At 40.1% G+C, this 17,500-nt stretch overlaps 1 protein-coding gene across 4 annotated transcripts in view; it reads left to right on the top strand.

Annotated features, from left to right (window-relative positions):
- The window catches only part of pard3aa (par-3 family cell polarity regulator alpha, a), a 433,956-nt gene that overhangs the window by 264,724 nt on the left and 151,732 nt on the right, over nt 1-17,500 (top strand). For all 4 annotated transcript variants that reach the window (XM_047158283.2, XM_017479944.3, XM_047158282.2 and 1 more), the window contains exon 15: nt 11,907-12,093. In XM_047158283.2, the coding sequence (XP_047014239.1) occupies nt 11,907-12,093 (187 nt within the window). The remainder of the gene's footprint in view (nt 1-11,906; nt 12,094-17,500) is intronic.

Below are 17,500 nucleotides of genomic sequence, written 5' to 3'. Positions count from 1 at the left end.
CTGTCGTGTTTAAGAACTCGTGAAATTCACTGGTGGTGAGCAGTGTTGGGTAAATTTTCTCAAAAAGGAAAAAAAAAAAATATCATCCACTACAGATGACTAATTACTACTTTAAAATTGTAATCTGATTACAGTACTGATTACTGCATGTAAAACGTAATCGGATTACTAATTACTTTGACGTTACCTTCAAAACCTCTCAAACCTACAAAAATACACTACAATATGAAACTCATAGTTCTTTCAGTAATTTTAGCGGCTGTCGGTGTATGGCATGATCAGAAAAACGTCGGATTTACCATTAAACCTGCCTCGGGTGTTGTCACTGTTTATATGTCTACCAGACTGAAAAAATATGAAAGTTTTCTAACTAGGCTAGTTTGGTGTCTCTAGCCAAGGGGAGGCACAGCTAAGCTATCATTGTATGGGTTTAGCTGCTACAGTGCCATGCAAAGTACATTATCTTTCCTTATGCTCTGCTCATATGTTCACGTAAACTGGAACTCATATAGATATTTCCACATCTTCTTTTCCTGTTCAGCATCAGAGGATCTTACTGTTCCAGTTTCAACCCGTTTACTGGATTAAAAAAAAATAAATAAAATCAGCGTATATCTATTTTTCCTCACACTGACTCTGAGCGAGCATTTGGCAGAATTGAGTGCGTCAGCCAATAAGACACGAGTATTTCCGTGTATTTTCCTGTAAACCCTGTCTGATCGGTCTCGCCTCCGTTCACCGAAGATATAAAATTACACCACCGCCGTCTTCTTCTACTGACGTTCAATTACGTAGTGAGAAACCGCTCCAAGTGGAGAATTATTCGGTTAAAAACGTGATTTATTTTAAAAATACATTCTACTTCACATTGTTTTCTTAACAATACATTTGTAACGCGAGTAATGTGACGTTATTGACATGAGTAACTGTAATCAGATCAGAAAAAGTAACTAGATCACAGTAACGCGTTAGACCCAACTCTGGTGGTGGTGGATAGTGTGTGTCATGTAAAACATCACCTCCAAAAGAGGCCTGTATGTAAGCATCCCATAATGCTGTCCATATGGCAGTAGGGTTGTCATGGTGTATGACTCATGGCTGACTTCATGTTATAATGACAAGAGATTTCATGGAAATATTGTTCTCAAAAATATCTTGAATATCTAAAGTCCTTTCAGTTTGGACTAGTTTCACGTAGGGATGTCGGGTAATGTAATTATTACCAGTGTATCTCTCAGGGATTGAGTCCTGTGTTTAGGAGTGTGTGTGTGTGTGTCTGGACAGATTAAATTGTATTTTTACCTTCTATATAATCACCTGTAGAAATAACCCCAGGTAATATATGGCATATGAATTGACATTGGTAAAGATTTCTCAGTATGGAACCATTCCCGTAAGCAGCTTTTTCTCTCACCAAAACCCCAAATTACTGGAAGGGGTTAAAATGCAGAGCAGTAAAATATAGATGACATTTAAAAGGAAATGTCAGAGAAGACACTTAAAGGGTTTTTTTTTTTTTTTAGTTTAAGCTATTGATTTCTCAGCACAGGTATTTGACCTGGTAATGATCAAGTTCAAGCTGCGTGTACTACAAGTTGTTATTTTAAAAATCAAATGTTGTATTATAATGAGTTGGAGTTCTGGGTGTGAAAACTATCAAATGAAACACTTAAGTGATTTGGACTTTTTTGTTTGCTTTTCTGCAAAGGTTGTCCGAAGAGGCGCTTGTCCAAAAGGTTCATAAGTTGTTTTTTTTGTGTGTGTGTGTGTGTTTTTACATTAGCTTAACACAATTACAGCTATGGTCATACGTTTACATACGCCTTGCAGAATCTGCAAAATGTCCAAAAATAAATAAATATATATATATATATATATATATATATATATATATATATATATATATATATATATATATATATATATATATATATATATGGTTTATTTCATACTGTCCTGAATAAGCTATTTCACATAAGATGTTTACATATAGACCACAAGACACAGTAATAACTGAATTTACACAAATGAACCAGTTCAAAAGTTTACACACGCTCGATTATTAATGCTGTGTGTCGTTACCTGGATGATCAAGGATGTGATGTGTTTGTTTTGTGAGAGTTGTTCACGAGTCCCTTGTTTGTCCTGAGCAGTTAAACTGCCCACTGTTCTTCAGAAAAAATCCTCCAGGTCCTGCACATGCTTTGGTTTTCCAGCATCTTCTGCATATTTGACCCCTTTCCAACAGCGGCTATGTGATGTTCAGATCCGTCTTTTCACACTGAGGGACTCGTATACAACTATTACAAAACGTGAAAACATTCACTGATGCGCAAGAAGGCAACATGATGCATTAAGAGCTAGGGGGGGTGTAAACTTTTGAACAGGATGATTGGTGTAAATTGTTGTTTTATATTGTTAGGGCAGTACTTAAAAAAAAAAAAAGAAAAAAAAAGAAAGGTATTTTCATGCTTCATCTTAATTGAACATTTTGCAGATTCTGCAAGGCGTATGTAAGCTTATGACCTCCACTGTACCTATCGAACGGTTAAGGGACATTTAAAGAATATCCAGTGTTTCCGATAAAAAACAAAACTGTGAACATTTCTAGTTACATAAGTATTCTCTGAGCTCAGAGAAACATTGTTCAGAAGAAGAAGAAAAAAAAAGATTTTAAAATAAGATAAAATGGGTGGTTAATCTACAACATCAAGAAGAATCTAAGTAATCCGGCTTTCTCCATTCAAATGTCAACCCAACCATGGAATAATAAAGTCATGAGCACAGGAAATCACTTTTAAATTGCCCATTTAGGGCTATATATAACTTCTCTGATTGAATTTTGAAGGGAATTGTTTCATTAAGCCATCAGATGTAAAGAGGCACAGGATGATTTAACCAGCCACAGATCACGGTTTTAACAGAGGTTTCCAGAGTCTCAGTGTATTTTACTTAACGTCATCACTAAGGCTGAGGTCGGATCCTTATTTCCTCTTGATAAGATATAAGAAATTATGCCACAGCGCTGTTGAATTCTTGATTCTGGCTGGTGAGGTGGTGGTGTTTAATTTTCTGTAACAGCAGCTCTGATGGCAGTGCCGACTGTCATTCAAATCACAGGTTTATATTCACGCACGCTCGCTAATACATTACCGTTTCCATCGTAACAGCTCATTCACAGGGACTTGTATTGCGGGATCTCTTATTAACCTAAGGCAAAAACATGTTTTTATGTAACAAAGAAAAATATACGCTTGTTTCTGTAAAGAGAGGTTTATTTAACGTTTATGGAAGGGGTCTCGGGGTGTCGGTGCTTTGTTAGGATCAGTTTGTTTGTGTTTATACTGGCAATAACATTGCAGACGTACCACTAAAGTGTAAATCAATAAATGATTGAAAAGTAGGAAGTAGTGTTGATTTAACGATTTAAAAAAATTTTAAAAAATAAATCGTTCATTGCCGATGTCACATTCATTGAATGTTAAACCGCTATCTATCTGTAGCATGTGCTGAATGTTAGTTGTGAGTATTGGTTTCTCTCTGAAATGTAAATCTGTGTCATTGACGCTAAGCCTCTGCAGTTTAAAAGTCAGATTTAATGTAGTTTGAATGTCACACCCATAACTCTGGAATCGACGAACACAAAACACTGAAACGAGGTCATTTTGCTTTAGTGTTTCATGTCTGTGCCTTTCTTCTTAGTGTAGAAATCATGCTGATTTCCCTCGAGCAATAATAATTTTGTATTACAGTGCGTTGTTTTACCATAAGTCTTTGGCTTGTTCTCATTTCCAAACCGCATGAAGTCACTATGGGACATTTCCGAAGCAGTCTAGATATGCAAACTTGTGAGTGCTGATTGCAAGTCCATGGGAACTTGTGATTAATGCCACATGTTGGCCATTTTTTTTTCCTTCTTCTACGACACTCCTGGATCACTCAGCTTGACCTTGTCGGCTTAAAGGGAAGCAGAAATGACATGCCTCAACCAAGCCTGTTAAATCAGCTTGTAGGCTAGTTAATGCGATCTGGAGCGTCGCTGTGTGAAATGATTCGTATGCAAAATGATTCGTCCTCTCAGCAGCATGTCTTCCCCCTGATTGTTAACTAAACAGGCAGGTCTTATATGCGTGACAGAACGGGTTAGTGATCTAATGGTCTCAGACCCATTCGCTCAGTGCTCATTGAAGGCTCATGTGGAATCCTGTGGAAAATCTCTTCTAAAAACTGGCGCGTTAATGGTGTGATCCATCAGCATGGGAATCAGAGATTCCAGCTCACCACAAATTTGCTTATATTGGCAATTGGCACTGTGGTTGTTAGGATCTAATAGTTTTCTCTAATACCGTAGTTGGAGAGACGCATCAGTTGCTTGGGGGTCAGTTAATAGCTCCCTATTGAATTTCACAGGCTACATTTACATTTATATTTATGGCTTTTGGTGGACACCCTTATCCAGAGCGACTCGCATTTTTATCTCATTTATATAACTGAGCAGTTGATGGATGAGGGCCGTGATCAAGGGCCCAGCAATGGCAGCTTGGTAGTGCTGGGATTTGAACTCTCAACTTTTTGACCGGTAATCCAACGTCTTAACCATTGAGCTACCACTTCCTAAGCAAAATGTTTTATTTGATATATAAAAATAAAAACCCGACATGTTCCAGTGTTTTTAAAATTCTGACTTTATTATTATTATTATTATTATTATTATTATTATTATTATTATTATTAATTATTATTAGAACATTGGCTAATTGCCCAAGATGCTCTTTATATATAGCCTCAGGATAACATTGTACTTTCTGTTGGTACAGAATGTAACAATGCACAAACCCTTGCTAAATGCACTGCCAGCTTCTGTAGTGTGCCATTAAACACCCTTGCACCATGGGCATACTGGAAAATGAAGTAAAATATATAAAGCGTCCATGTCGAACTTCCATTCATGAGCAACACCTCAGTGTCCACCTCCCTCATGTGTTCTTCACATCCAGTAGACCTTGACATTCCAATAAGGGCATGAAATAAAAGGTCTCACTGTTGCTAATTTATCTGAGCACCAGTAAGGACAAACATGATGGTGTCAGCAGCAGTTGGATGGATTTTGGACGGTTTCCGTAACGACACGGTGCCCGAGTCTGTGTGAAAACACCAGGAGTGTTTGTTGTTACTGGTGGACTGCATGAGGGGTCGTTTGATTACACCATGACAGGAAGCAGCAGTCGAGCTCTGGGCCATCTGCACATGGTGAGGAGAAATTAATCTAAAATAACATCAGGTACAAACACACAGTTGCTTCATCACACCCAGCAGTTTGGTAGAAATTACTTTTGCTTTTTTGGTACTATCTTTCCCAAATCATTTCCCTAAATGTCTACATGCATGAGCGCAAATAGGTGGATACTGCAATAGTATCCAAATAGTTTTTTCCAAATACCCCCACATGACCACTCGGCTCTCTTGCCTGTCCTCTACAGCCACTTTAATGGGAAGAAAGTAAGATGTTCATCGTCCCACTCCTCCATTTCATCCAGTCTGCTTGCCCTCTCTGCTCTATAAGCCTGACTGGCTAATGCATCTAGACAAGGTGCAGAGGAGGTTTCGGAAAGATTAGTCCATCTCAAACATTCTGAAAGTCCTCCTGAAGATACAGAGAGAGCTCTTCCTTAATGAACACCAACCAGCAGTGAGCAGTCCAGCTGCATGACTAGTATGGCGTCACGCTACACTAGTATTACGTGGGAAATGTCGTCGACATCTCATAACTTATAACGGGTATTTTAGTACTCAGCCTCTGGATTCGGATTCGTAACAGTACCACAGTGTCTGGTGAAAGAGAAATACACGGATACACGTATAACAAATAGTGCAATGCTTAGTCTCATCATGCTTGTCCTTCAGGAATTTATTAAATTCAGCATGAGCTGTCTGATGAGTTCAATTATTCACTACACTCATATTAGATCCAGGAAGAGGAGTGTGCTTTCTCACTAGCGAGCCAATTAGCGCCATGTTATAGAACTGTGGCCTCTGCAGCATTTCCTTTTCTTTTTCTACTTAATTATTCCTTTCAGTGGCACTGGAGTGGCCCTGGCCGTACCTGATCTCACGTTATTTAGTGGAAGCGAGAGGAATGCCGCTGAGCCGTCCTTGTTTAGAGAGCCGGGCACTCGAGTCAGAGGGTTTGCTGGGTTGAAGTGAGAGAACATGACTGTGATCTGAACTGAAGCCAATTAAGGTGGTGCTGTGCCTTGAGCTATATATTTCAACTTTTGCTCCCCCCCCCACTGTAAAACTAAAGATAGGTTTGCAAAGGGAAGTTCTGTGAACACACAGAACACGCTAGCACATATATTGATTAGCATGTGAGATGAGGAAAGTTCAAGGGCATGCCTCGACAGGATTCATTAAAGCAGTCTGGTATTCAAGCAGGGAGACTTTGATCCACTGAAGTGAAGACTAATACATATGGCCAAGGGTGTTTGATATACTTGCTTTCATCACTGGAGGAATTCATCCTCTGCAGCTGTATCACACGATTGTTTTTGTGATGTAATTGATAGTGCCTATGCCTAGTCATAAGATCTCACTGCATTATATGCACACTCACAGCTCATTCCCTAGTTGGAGTCTTGTGCAGAGACATTTAGATCCAGGCTCCCAGCAACCCTGTGTAGGACAAGCGGCATGGAAAATGGATGTCTCTTGTCAGTTCTCCATCATTAAAGCAGTCCGGCATTAAAGCAGGGAGGTTTTGATCCAGTGAATTCAGCGTGCTGACATTCTCCTATCAACAGACTCTTGGACAAATAGTGATGCTACTAGATTAACTACATAATTCAGTAGCGTGAAATCTGACTGCGAATTATTCAGTATGTGCAAATTATTGTATACCTTTGGAGCCGAGTCAAATACTTCTAATTAGTTTGCACCGCACTTAGGTGCGACCTGTGTGGATAACAGCAGCGGCGTTCTACTTCTACAGAGGACGCTTTCTTCTCGTCATGAAGAAGAGAATAGAATTTCTTAATGTTTGAGCACGAAAGATTCACACAGCAATGGATAGACATTTGTCTGTAAGCTATGCGAACCTGAAACGAATATATTATAGACAACATATTTTAAGCAAATTAAGGACATAAAAAGGCGGGGAGCCTCTCATGCTTTTTGTTATTGTGCTTGTTAATTTAAGTTAAGAGGATGGTCAGGAGTGATGGCATAAGGAGCTGAGCATTTTCTGTTCAGTCAATGCAAAGAAGCAGTGTACGTATTTACAAAACAGGTAACTGTTTCAACAGAGCATGACGACTGAGCTCAGATATGGTTTAGCCTAGCATCAGCTAATATGAAATAGCAAGCAAGGATCAAAACATTCTTGTTGCATTGCTTGCTGCATGCCCAATGTTAACTAGCTAGCTAGAAATTTCCAGAACTGTTCTAATAGTAGCGTGAACCCACTGTTAATTCCGTTTAGTTTTCATTCTTAGTAGTAAAGCAAAATCTGTTTGCTGTAGCATACCATGTCCAAAGCACATAAAAGTTATTTTGTGCAATAAATTAGCTGCAATGTTGATTTTCCTTAGTTTGACAAAGCAGCTTCAGTGTAGTTAGCTGCGTTTTGTTTCTAGCTATCTACTGTACCAAAATGGCAGTTTAGCTGCAGCTGTTTTACTCCATGATTCAGTTGTTGCTTGGCAAGTTAACAATAGCTTCCCCAACACTGCTCTTGGCTAGCTCATCTAGTGCATAATTACTACCTACTGAGAGGTCTTCACATTAACATACATGTACACAGAGCAGCAAAACAGACTTCGCTAATATCCACGCTCCTTCTAGTCTTGTCAGGCTCCTCTGATAAAATCAAAGGAAAGTTTGCTGCTATTTTCTTGGCTCTAATTAGACCCTGAAGCATAAGCTTTTGAAAGTTTCTGCGCTCGGTGTGCTCGAACTTGGCCTGCAATGGCTTGTGTGCAGTAATAGTCTTTTAACATAGTAGCTTAAGTCAGACCTGTGAGTCGCTGTCTGTCACCATAAAATGGAGTGGGAATTTGCCTTGCTTGTCTTGCAAGTAGCTTTAATGATTTATTAATGAACGGCTGGAGCCGCTGAATGCTAATCGCAGTGCTGTTAATTCCTCTGCCAATCTCATTAGGCTGAGTTAAAGTTAACGAACTTTCGCTGATCAGAGCTGAGCGCTTCTCGGGTCCCTGAAGAGACGTGTTATTGAATTACCTTTTGCGCCGTTAGAAGTTTGACAAGGAGAATCATGTGACTGGATCTCTGGATCTTCTTTTATTGTGAGAGGATTGACAGACTTGCATCGTTGATGCACAAGCAGCAGAGATGGTGGAAGGAATAGTGGGATAAGAATCTAGCTGAGTCAAACAGCTTGATTATCTGTTATCACCTTCTGAATTTTTTCACATACATGCATTGGCTTGAAAATGCTGTGCACAAAGTAGGATGTGTTCTGGCAGGAAGAAATATAGAGAAGCAACATCCACAGCAAAGTATTTCACTTAGCGGTCTCTTGTGTCACAACATGAGGTGGTACTTTGCTTTTAATCAGTCAGGTGTGCTCGTGTGTGTACATGCAGGTGTTTGAGTGTTTGTATCCATCTCGGTACACTTACAATTCCGTATGACGAAGAGATTTTAGTGGCGCACTTTGCATTGTCTGTATAATCCAGTTGACTTCGACATTGACCGTCCAATTTGACATTCGTGTCTGAAATCGCATGCATTCTGAGAAATAAATACACATAAAATGAATACAAGTATGGGAGCATGCTGGCTTAGTGGTAGCACGTTCGCCTCAAACCTCCAGGGTTGGGTTTTGATTGGCATCCGTAATTGTCCGTAGTGTATGAATGAGTGTTTGTGTGCGATTGTGCCCTGCCATGGATTGGGACCCCGTCCAGCGTGTCCCCCCCCGCCTTGTTCCCCGAGTTCCCTGGGATAGGCTCCAGACTCGAAATTTGCCTGGCAGAAAAGCTAATTCAGCTCATTCAGGGAGAATGATGCCGAATTTGAAAGATGCACATTTGTGTCTGGTAGCGGTTACTTGATCTAGGTGAACTTTGACCTGTGCATTCACAAGCTATGGTCTTGTGAGCCAGTAGTAAATAACAAGGCGGGACTGTGGTCGCGTCCGTCTGTAAAAAGCTGCTGCTTATTGTTAAGTAGAAGTGGTAGCGCAGTGGTTAAGACATTGGACTACTGATCAAAGTCGTGAGATCAAATCCCAGCACTATCCACACTACCACTGCTGGGCCCTTGAGTAATGACATAAAATGGAAGTTGCTCTGTATAAGTGCTTCTGCCAAATGCCATAACTGTATAAGTAGAAGTCTACAGCTGAATTCAGCCTCTTTGTTTTCTTACTAAGTTTAAAGATACGTCGTTTCTTCATCCGCATGGATTTTCTTGTTTGCCATGTTGACTCTTTTGGAAGCTAAACGTGCATTGCTAGTTATTATGGTTCACCTTTATGAGAGTTTAATAATCAACACCTGTCCGTTTTCTGCTGCAGCCATTACCCGTGTTCTGAAGTCCTCTGAAAGCTAATTTGAAACGTGTTTACTTTGCAATTTCAGTCTAAAAGTAGGCAGTAATGACATGAAGGTCGGCTCTCGCAGCCCTGCTGTCCCTTGTGCCTGAAGCCAGTTGATCTGCATGGCTTATTAAAGGAAATAGTCATAAATTGAAGGCACTGAGATGTGAAATGAAGACTCGGAAGACTCTGACCTTTCAACAGCTACTAACAACTTTGAGGTTTACTTTTGTCTTACAGTCGACAGAGAGAGGACCCTTGGTTCTCATCTTTCAACAAGTGCTTATTAAAGGTTTTTTTTTTTTTTTTTTTTTACCCCAGGAGATGTCTTTAATTCTGCCCTTTCTATTCAGTGTTGCAAAGTATTAAAGCTAATTCGTTTCCATTAAAGAAAATTCGTCATTCTTGGAGACATTCGGAAGTTGAACGCAAGTTATATCGTGCTAAGAGGAAGACAGAGTAAATACCTTTCCACCCCTCAGGTAGCAATTACATATAATTGCTCTTAAGCTGGTAAATGAAGTCTGATAAAGAAAACAAATGCACTTGCAGTAGCTTTAAGGAAACCTAGAGATCTCAAGTTTTAACAAACTCGGTAATCGTGAATGCAAACGTCTTCTTGTTTTTGTCCAGTAAAACAAGTCCTGCAGACCGAAAATAAAGTTGTGCAAGCATAAAATTTGGTAACTAGATAATACTCGGGCAAAACATGAGCTCGATTGGTTTGTTGGTAGTGCCGTAGCACTGAACGTTAGGATTTGGCTCCTATCTTGAGAACCATTCGTTCTAGTGACGGTTTCTTTTTTTTTTCTTCTTCTTCTTCTTTTTTTCCCCCTATCTCCTTGTCTTATTGTGAACAAATTTGGAGCATTTAGCTCTGCCAAGTTATATTGTGTGCTATTTTGCAGTATACAAAAGCTACTTTTACAAACTAGTCAGAATACTCAAAGTCTAGAAATCAGTATTCATCAAAAACATGTTGAGGAAATGAAAGGCCACTCCATACCATTCAGTCCTTGATTGCAAGGATTCACACAGAACCTGAAAAGCTTGTTTAGTCTGTAAAGCTTGGGACATGGTCATTTCATAGGGGCCAGGGTTAACTATAAGCCTGGTGGAGATGAAATTTGGTTAACTGCATCGTTGTGCTTATCTTTGGTTCAGCTTTCCTCAGGCATTTTATAAGCTTAGCTCGGAGCTGATATTGCGAAATGTTCATGTAGTATATGAACTTTTAGGTGATCTGTATAACTTGGCAAGAACTGAACACTGTTGGCACTCTTGAAAGTGGTTCTTGGACCCTGCTTGTCACCACCTGACAGAAGTGCACCTAGCCTTAAGGCTCAATAAAATTAGCTTTTAACTATGCATATGCAAGATGGCTGCCTTGCATCTCTTGCGATTATTTGGTGCATACGTAGCGTAAATAGCCAACGTAAATAGTGCGCGCAGCGTAGAACCATGTGACACTGTGTCTGCCACAGAATAAACAAACTAACATTGTGCCTCAAATCGCGTACGAATGTACAATCCTAGACCGTTATTGAATATTAACACTCATCTGTTTTCTTATTACAGTTATTGTGTGAATTTTAAAAACCTTTCCTATAGGCTTCACACCTACCAGCCGGTCTGTTTTGTGTCCACGTCTTCTGGATTAGTAAATACTTGAATTCAAGGTCATAGTTTTGATGTGAGAAACAGATCGTGTTGACAATCACAACGACGGCAGAAAGGTCTATTTGACTTAAATGGTAAATGGTCTGCATTTATATAGTGCCTTTTTAACCTTAGCGCTTCTGCAAAGCGCTTTTCACTGTTTCTCATTCACACACACACACACACACACACGGACGCCATCAGGAGCAACTTAAGGTTCAGTGAATTGCCCAAGGACGCTCGGTTATTCGAATGTCCAACCCTACACTTTAGTGGGCAACCCGCTTTACCACCTGAGCCTCCTGACTTAGAGACCTGACTACATGGATGTTGCGGCTCTTCCGTGCACGACATCGGCGGATCGTGTTTATTGTCAAAATTTACAGACTTCTGCATACAAAAGCAAGTGGAAATGAGTTGCATTTTCAGTTGAATTTGGTGAAACCCCTTGAAGCATTCGTTGTGTTGAACTGTTTCAATCGCTTTTGTTTGATTTGTTCATCGCAAACAGCTGAAAGTCTGTACATTTTGACAATAAACCTGATTTGCAGTGGGGGTTGAATCATTTTGACTGCAACCGTATTTCAGCTCCAGCACCATTCTCGCCGCCGGACGTGCAGTTCTTTACTGTACCAGCGTATGTGTTTAACACTGACACACACTCTGTTCTACTCTCTCCTATCTGTCTCAGGTAACTACCAGCTGTCCCCCACTGTGAACATGCCTCAGGATGACACAGTCATCATTGAAGATGATAGGCCGCCTGTACTTCCTCCTCTACTGTCTGACCAATCGTCTTCCAGCTCCCATGACGACATGGGCTTTGTGATAGAGCCGCCTGCCTCCTGGGCCATAGATGTTCAGAATCAAGATGAAAGGTAAGGTTATTCACAGTAAACTAAGAATAAGCGTCCGTGCTCATATATGATCCATCATGAAACAGGGCGGAGTTGAGAAAAGTCGTGAGTTCAAATCCCAGCACAAGTCTTATGCTCTAAGGGAAGTGCTGGTGCATTTCTGACACTGGAAGCATTTTTCCCCCCTCATCTTTATAAAGTGTATCTTACAGAAAGGATACGCTTCTGTTGTAACCATCCACTCCCAATTTTTAATCACAGGATTTAGTTTTTAGTTGCTATATTAAAAAAAAATACATACTATGAACTCCAAACCATCTGATCATATCTTGTGTGTAAGGCAGCCTGCTTGTGCCATGTTTTTTTTTTTTTTTTTTTAAAACTCTGTAAGAGTTATATCATAGAGGAAACTTTAATTAGAGGATCTAATTAGATCTCAGATCTTTAATCTGAGAATTGCGCTAGACTAATATTCGAGAGAGGGTTTTTCTATGCTTTCTCAAAAGCGGCGGACTAACTTTCGCGCCGTCCTGCTGCAGTAATTTGGTTGTTTGCGGTCGTAGGTGTATTACCTCATTGTATTTTACTGGATGCCAGTAAGAAAATCTATAACAAACACTTTGGTCCTGAGCCAGTTTATTTACGTCCACCTTCCTTACAGCTGCACTCACTGATCATTTGATCAGCCGACACTGTGTCCGTGGTGTGTGTGTCCCCCTGACTTCGCATCACACTTCGGTCATAGATTGATACACGCATGACACAATGATTATACTATGGAAAAACAACCCCCCGATGTATGAAAACAATCCTTCTTTGACGCCTTATATAAAACGTTCCAGATCTGACACTTTTGCTGAGCTCCAGTCTTTCACTGAAAAATGAATTCAGGTTTGTTTGTATAATGCGTTTAACAATAGATATCGTATTGCATGATGCAGCTTTCGGGTGTAGATCTAGATCCCTAAGTTGGACCGACAAAACAGGTGTGTTTAGTAGAGTGCAGTCAGTAAGTTCTGAGTGTCTGTATTGTACCGATACCAGCATCTCACACACACTATCGTGAGTGTCGTTGCAGTGCCGAGAATGAAACGAAACCCAAATAATATCAGTTCGGTGGTGATCCCTTACAACTCGGATGTAAGAGTCATAGTTTTTTGACTTGGCAACCTGACGTATATGGATGTCATGGCTCTTACGTGCCATTCAGTGGAGGTCTCTTTTTATACTTTACAGAAGATTCGCAGGCAAGCGTGCGAACAATTCCACTCGTGTTGCCAATGCTTCTGAATACGCACACAGTCATGCATCATTTACTTAAATATAAACCTTAAGTTTATACTTAAGTGTCCTTAGAGTTATAGTGTCTCTGCTGCTTCTCCTGCACCTGTCACCGGACGTGCTTCATCCCTCAATAGAATAGAACTAGTGGGATTTTAGTTCTCATCGGTGAACAACAGATCCTCTTATTTCAGCTAAATCTCTACTCCTTCTCTCAAACACGTAGTTCTTTGCATCTCTTTAGAAATAATATCAACCGATGGGCTACATTCGGTTTGTATAGCATCAACGGTATGAATATGAACTGGTTATCGGGTATAATGATCAAAGAGCATAACTACAAGGTGGATGAAAGTAATAAGCGTACACTGCAGCACCTGTGAGTGAAGGTCATAGATCCCGCTGAGGTAAAACCCAGAGTGGACGAGTGTGCTGTGTAGCTTTTCTGTCTTATATCTCTCTCAGTCTCTGCAGTAAACTCTGCAGCGGTATTGACTCATAAAGGTCCTCAAGATTAATCAAACCACAGCCCACTGTGCTATTATGAACTTGTGCTATTATGATTCGTCATAGCACGTGTAACTTTAATGAAAGGCTTTAAAAAATGTTTTTTCTTTTTTAAATCACTCCCGTCTGAGGCTTAAATTTGGACCACAGTAACTTTTAATATATTTGAGCCCTTCTGAGAAACTGGTTTTTATACCAGCGGAGATCTGCAGCATGATAGAAGGCGCCTTTGGTCAGCGTGCACTAAGCAAGGCAGGTTGCACTGTAGTAGCTGTTTATTTATTGTGCATTGAATATGAGGGCACTGTAGGAAGCGTAGGCCGAAGGTTTCCAGATATAAGCCTCGTTCACACTTAACATGAGGTGACTAAACCCACACTTTCTTAAAATAAGCCCTGCTGTGCAACATTTGCTGGGCGGCGTGTGGGAAGCACCTGGAATGGAAAGGTACTAACTTGCTAAATGTCTTTCATTTTTTAATTTGAATAAATTGCTAATAGAAATGTGAGCGCGCACATTGTAGGCACATCTAGGAATCAGTCGAGGAAGGAGACCCTGGAGCCGGTGCTAAATAATTAATAAATAATGACAAAGTTATAGTAGGATAAAGACTCAACTATATTTAGCCTCAGATAGATATGGCATGCATTGAGATTTGCAGTTAGTCCTACAGTGTTCAGTTTTAGGTTGTGAGATTGATCTCTGTGTGTGTGTGTGTGTGTGTGTGTGTACAAAAGACTGAGTTTACTGATTAAACTGCAGGCTTTTAAAGCAAGTGACTCAGATCAATTGTTTCTCCTCATATTCCGCTTCCCCTGTCCCCCATGTCACTGATTATAAATGACTGCTTTTACTTCTTGTTTGTATAATATTGAAATTTGAATCCATTAAATTATAAACTTATGGATTGCTATACCAATACACACACACACACACACACACACACACACACACACACACACACACACACACACACACACACACACACACACAAACACAAGTTTCTCATTGGAGGGGCAACAGTGCCTTAGGTTAATCTGAATTATTCATGTCTAAAAAGCCTATCCTGCATGTCACCTTCCTCTCGGTCCTTTTTACACACACACACACACACACACACACACACACACACACACAGTGTAAGTCAAAGTGGATGTTTATGGTCCATTCTGATACAGTGTGGAGAGTCTTGTGAGAGAGAGAGGAAGGTGACATGCATGTTTTGCTTTTTGGACATGAATAATTTAGAATAACCTGAGGCACTGGTGTATGTCCATTCGTGTGTGTGTGTGTCAGTGATTATCTTTTAATAACAATGGAGAACGATCACTGAATGAAAATGATCAGCAGCTCAGTATGTGAAATCATTTATTTATTTAATTTTTTTCTGTTGGACATTTATGAAAGGGTTTTGTTTCGGAGCTCGGTAATGCTGCGTTTAGGTCGGGTGCAACTGAATCTCCCGTTAGTGTCGTGTTAATGAACTTGGAATTTGTTCCATGAGCAAGGTTGCCTAGTTGTGCCAATAACATCCTCATATTTGCAATGAAACTCTACAAACCCGAAATGTGCACCACTGTTAACTGTTTTTCCCGCAAAACCCGAGTACGTTTTTCTGCGCATGAACATTTTTGGAGCGTTTGATAATTTTGCGTAAACCTGGCAACACACAAGTAGTGTCACGACTACACGTTTAAGTTCACTTTATGTGAACTATGTGCTTTTTATTGTTTTGTCCTGCGGGTTCATGATGCACACACATGTCCTGAAGCTGTACCTGGCAAACTATCTTCAAAAATAAATAAATAAACAAACAAACAAATAAATAATGCCCTGCCTAATTGCTCGTATCGGTATTTGTTTAGGACGCATTACCTGTTCAGTCTGAATAATGTTACTCGTGTTTGCTTACATCATTGGAAAATATGAGTGGGAAATGAAGCCCTTTATCTTTCCTTCTGTTATCGTTCTCCTCCTGCCCCACTCTACCTCCATGTGCTCGGGCTGTATCCTGGCTAGGTGCAGTCCTGCATCTTCCTCATTAGCACGTTAACACGGCTGTTTGCGAGATTAATGATGACTGCTTAGCAGGAGCAAGGCCACCGCTCACACTCAACACACTTTAACAGTGACCTACTTTTACAGCTCTCAAAAAACAACCGTGCGCCTGGGTGTGTGTGTGTGTGTGTGCATGTGTCCTCCATGTCTTGTATCCTGGTTAAATACTGTTATATTTCAACTGTATTTTCAGTGAATTGTTTTGTAAATTTGTCGCTCCTTCAGTGGATTCCAATAAAGATGCTGAGAGAGAAAAATGTTGAAGTTGAAATGGCTGTGACAGGCTAAACAAACAGAACATCGAGAGATGATGCCCAGCAGTCTGGAGATGTCCAGGGCTCGAAAGCTTATCCATTGGCCAAGATTTACAACCAGGTGCTGAACATGACACAGTCATTCAGGATTATGTTAATTTGTGCAGTTATTCGTGGTCCCGTTAAATGCAGGGCCATTTAATGTAGCAGCGTTAAATCAATTAGCAAACCAATAACCGATTCATTAATCATTTTAGGAATTGTGCAAATGGGTGGGTAAATACAGAAAGCAGGTGCTTGAGTGAATCGGCAGTTTACTAATTCAAGAAATCGTACGAATGAGAGGAATCGGTAAATTTAAATATACAGATATAAAGAAGGGTACTCTTCAATCATTTTACTACAAAGTGTTTGAAGTGTATTTATTTATTTGCTTGATCAACTGCCTCTCCTGCTGCCCTTTAAAAAAATCTAAAATATTACATCTATAATAATAATATTAAATAAATGATAATTAAAAATGAAATATTTATGTCCTGTACCAGGAGGCGGAGCCCATAGACCTGTCAGTCATTTCCCAGATATTTACAGAATCTTTCACTGGTGAACGTCAGGCTGAAGCTACAGCTTCTCATTACCCATAACCTCGTTCTCTGGATTCTTATCACATATTACCAAACAGTCTGGCTTGTCGGTGCTGCTCAGAGAGGTAAAAGATTAACTTTAGGTGTCTAACAGATACAGCGTATTTTCTTCTTCTTGTTAATGATGCTTCTCTGAGTACAACATTCTCTGACTTAAATCTCATATAACGATTGCTTAATATCTGGCTTATTGATTGACCGATAGACCGTGTGATAGTGAACGGTGTCACGCTTCTTAAGTAAGGAATAAAACACGACGCTGCGTACAGTTACTGGAAAATAATCAGCGACGGGGTTGTAGATGTGGCTCGACTTGAAGCGGAGTTACTGTTACCATCCAGGACCATGAATCCGCTGTTTCATGTCACGGTGTGTTTTATTCCTCTTAGAGCACAGCAGTTTGGAACTGATTACATTCGAAAACATCTTTACGGTATAGCAGCTTTACGGTATAGCAGCTTTACATGGTAGTAGCTTTACGGTATAGCAGTTTTACATGGTAGTAGCTTTACGGTATAGCAGCTTTACAGTATAGCAGTTTTACATGGTAGTAGCTTTACGGTATAGCAGCTTTACATGGTAGTAGCTTTACATGGTAGTAGCTTTACGGTATAGCAGCTTTACGGTATAGCAGCTTTACATGGTAGTAGCTTTACGGTATAGCAGCTTTACGGTATAGCAGCT

This window comes from Ictalurus punctatus, chromosome 1 (genome assembly GCF_001660625.3).
Source record: "Ictalurus punctatus breed USDA103 chromosome 1, Coco_2.0, whole genome shotgun sequence".
Lineage (NCBI taxonomy): Eukaryota > Metazoa > Chordata > Actinopteri > Siluriformes > Ictaluridae > Ictalurus > Ictalurus punctatus.
The sequence above is the reverse complement of the archived record's forward strand: the minus strand, read 5'-3'. Positions and strand labels throughout refer to the sequence as shown.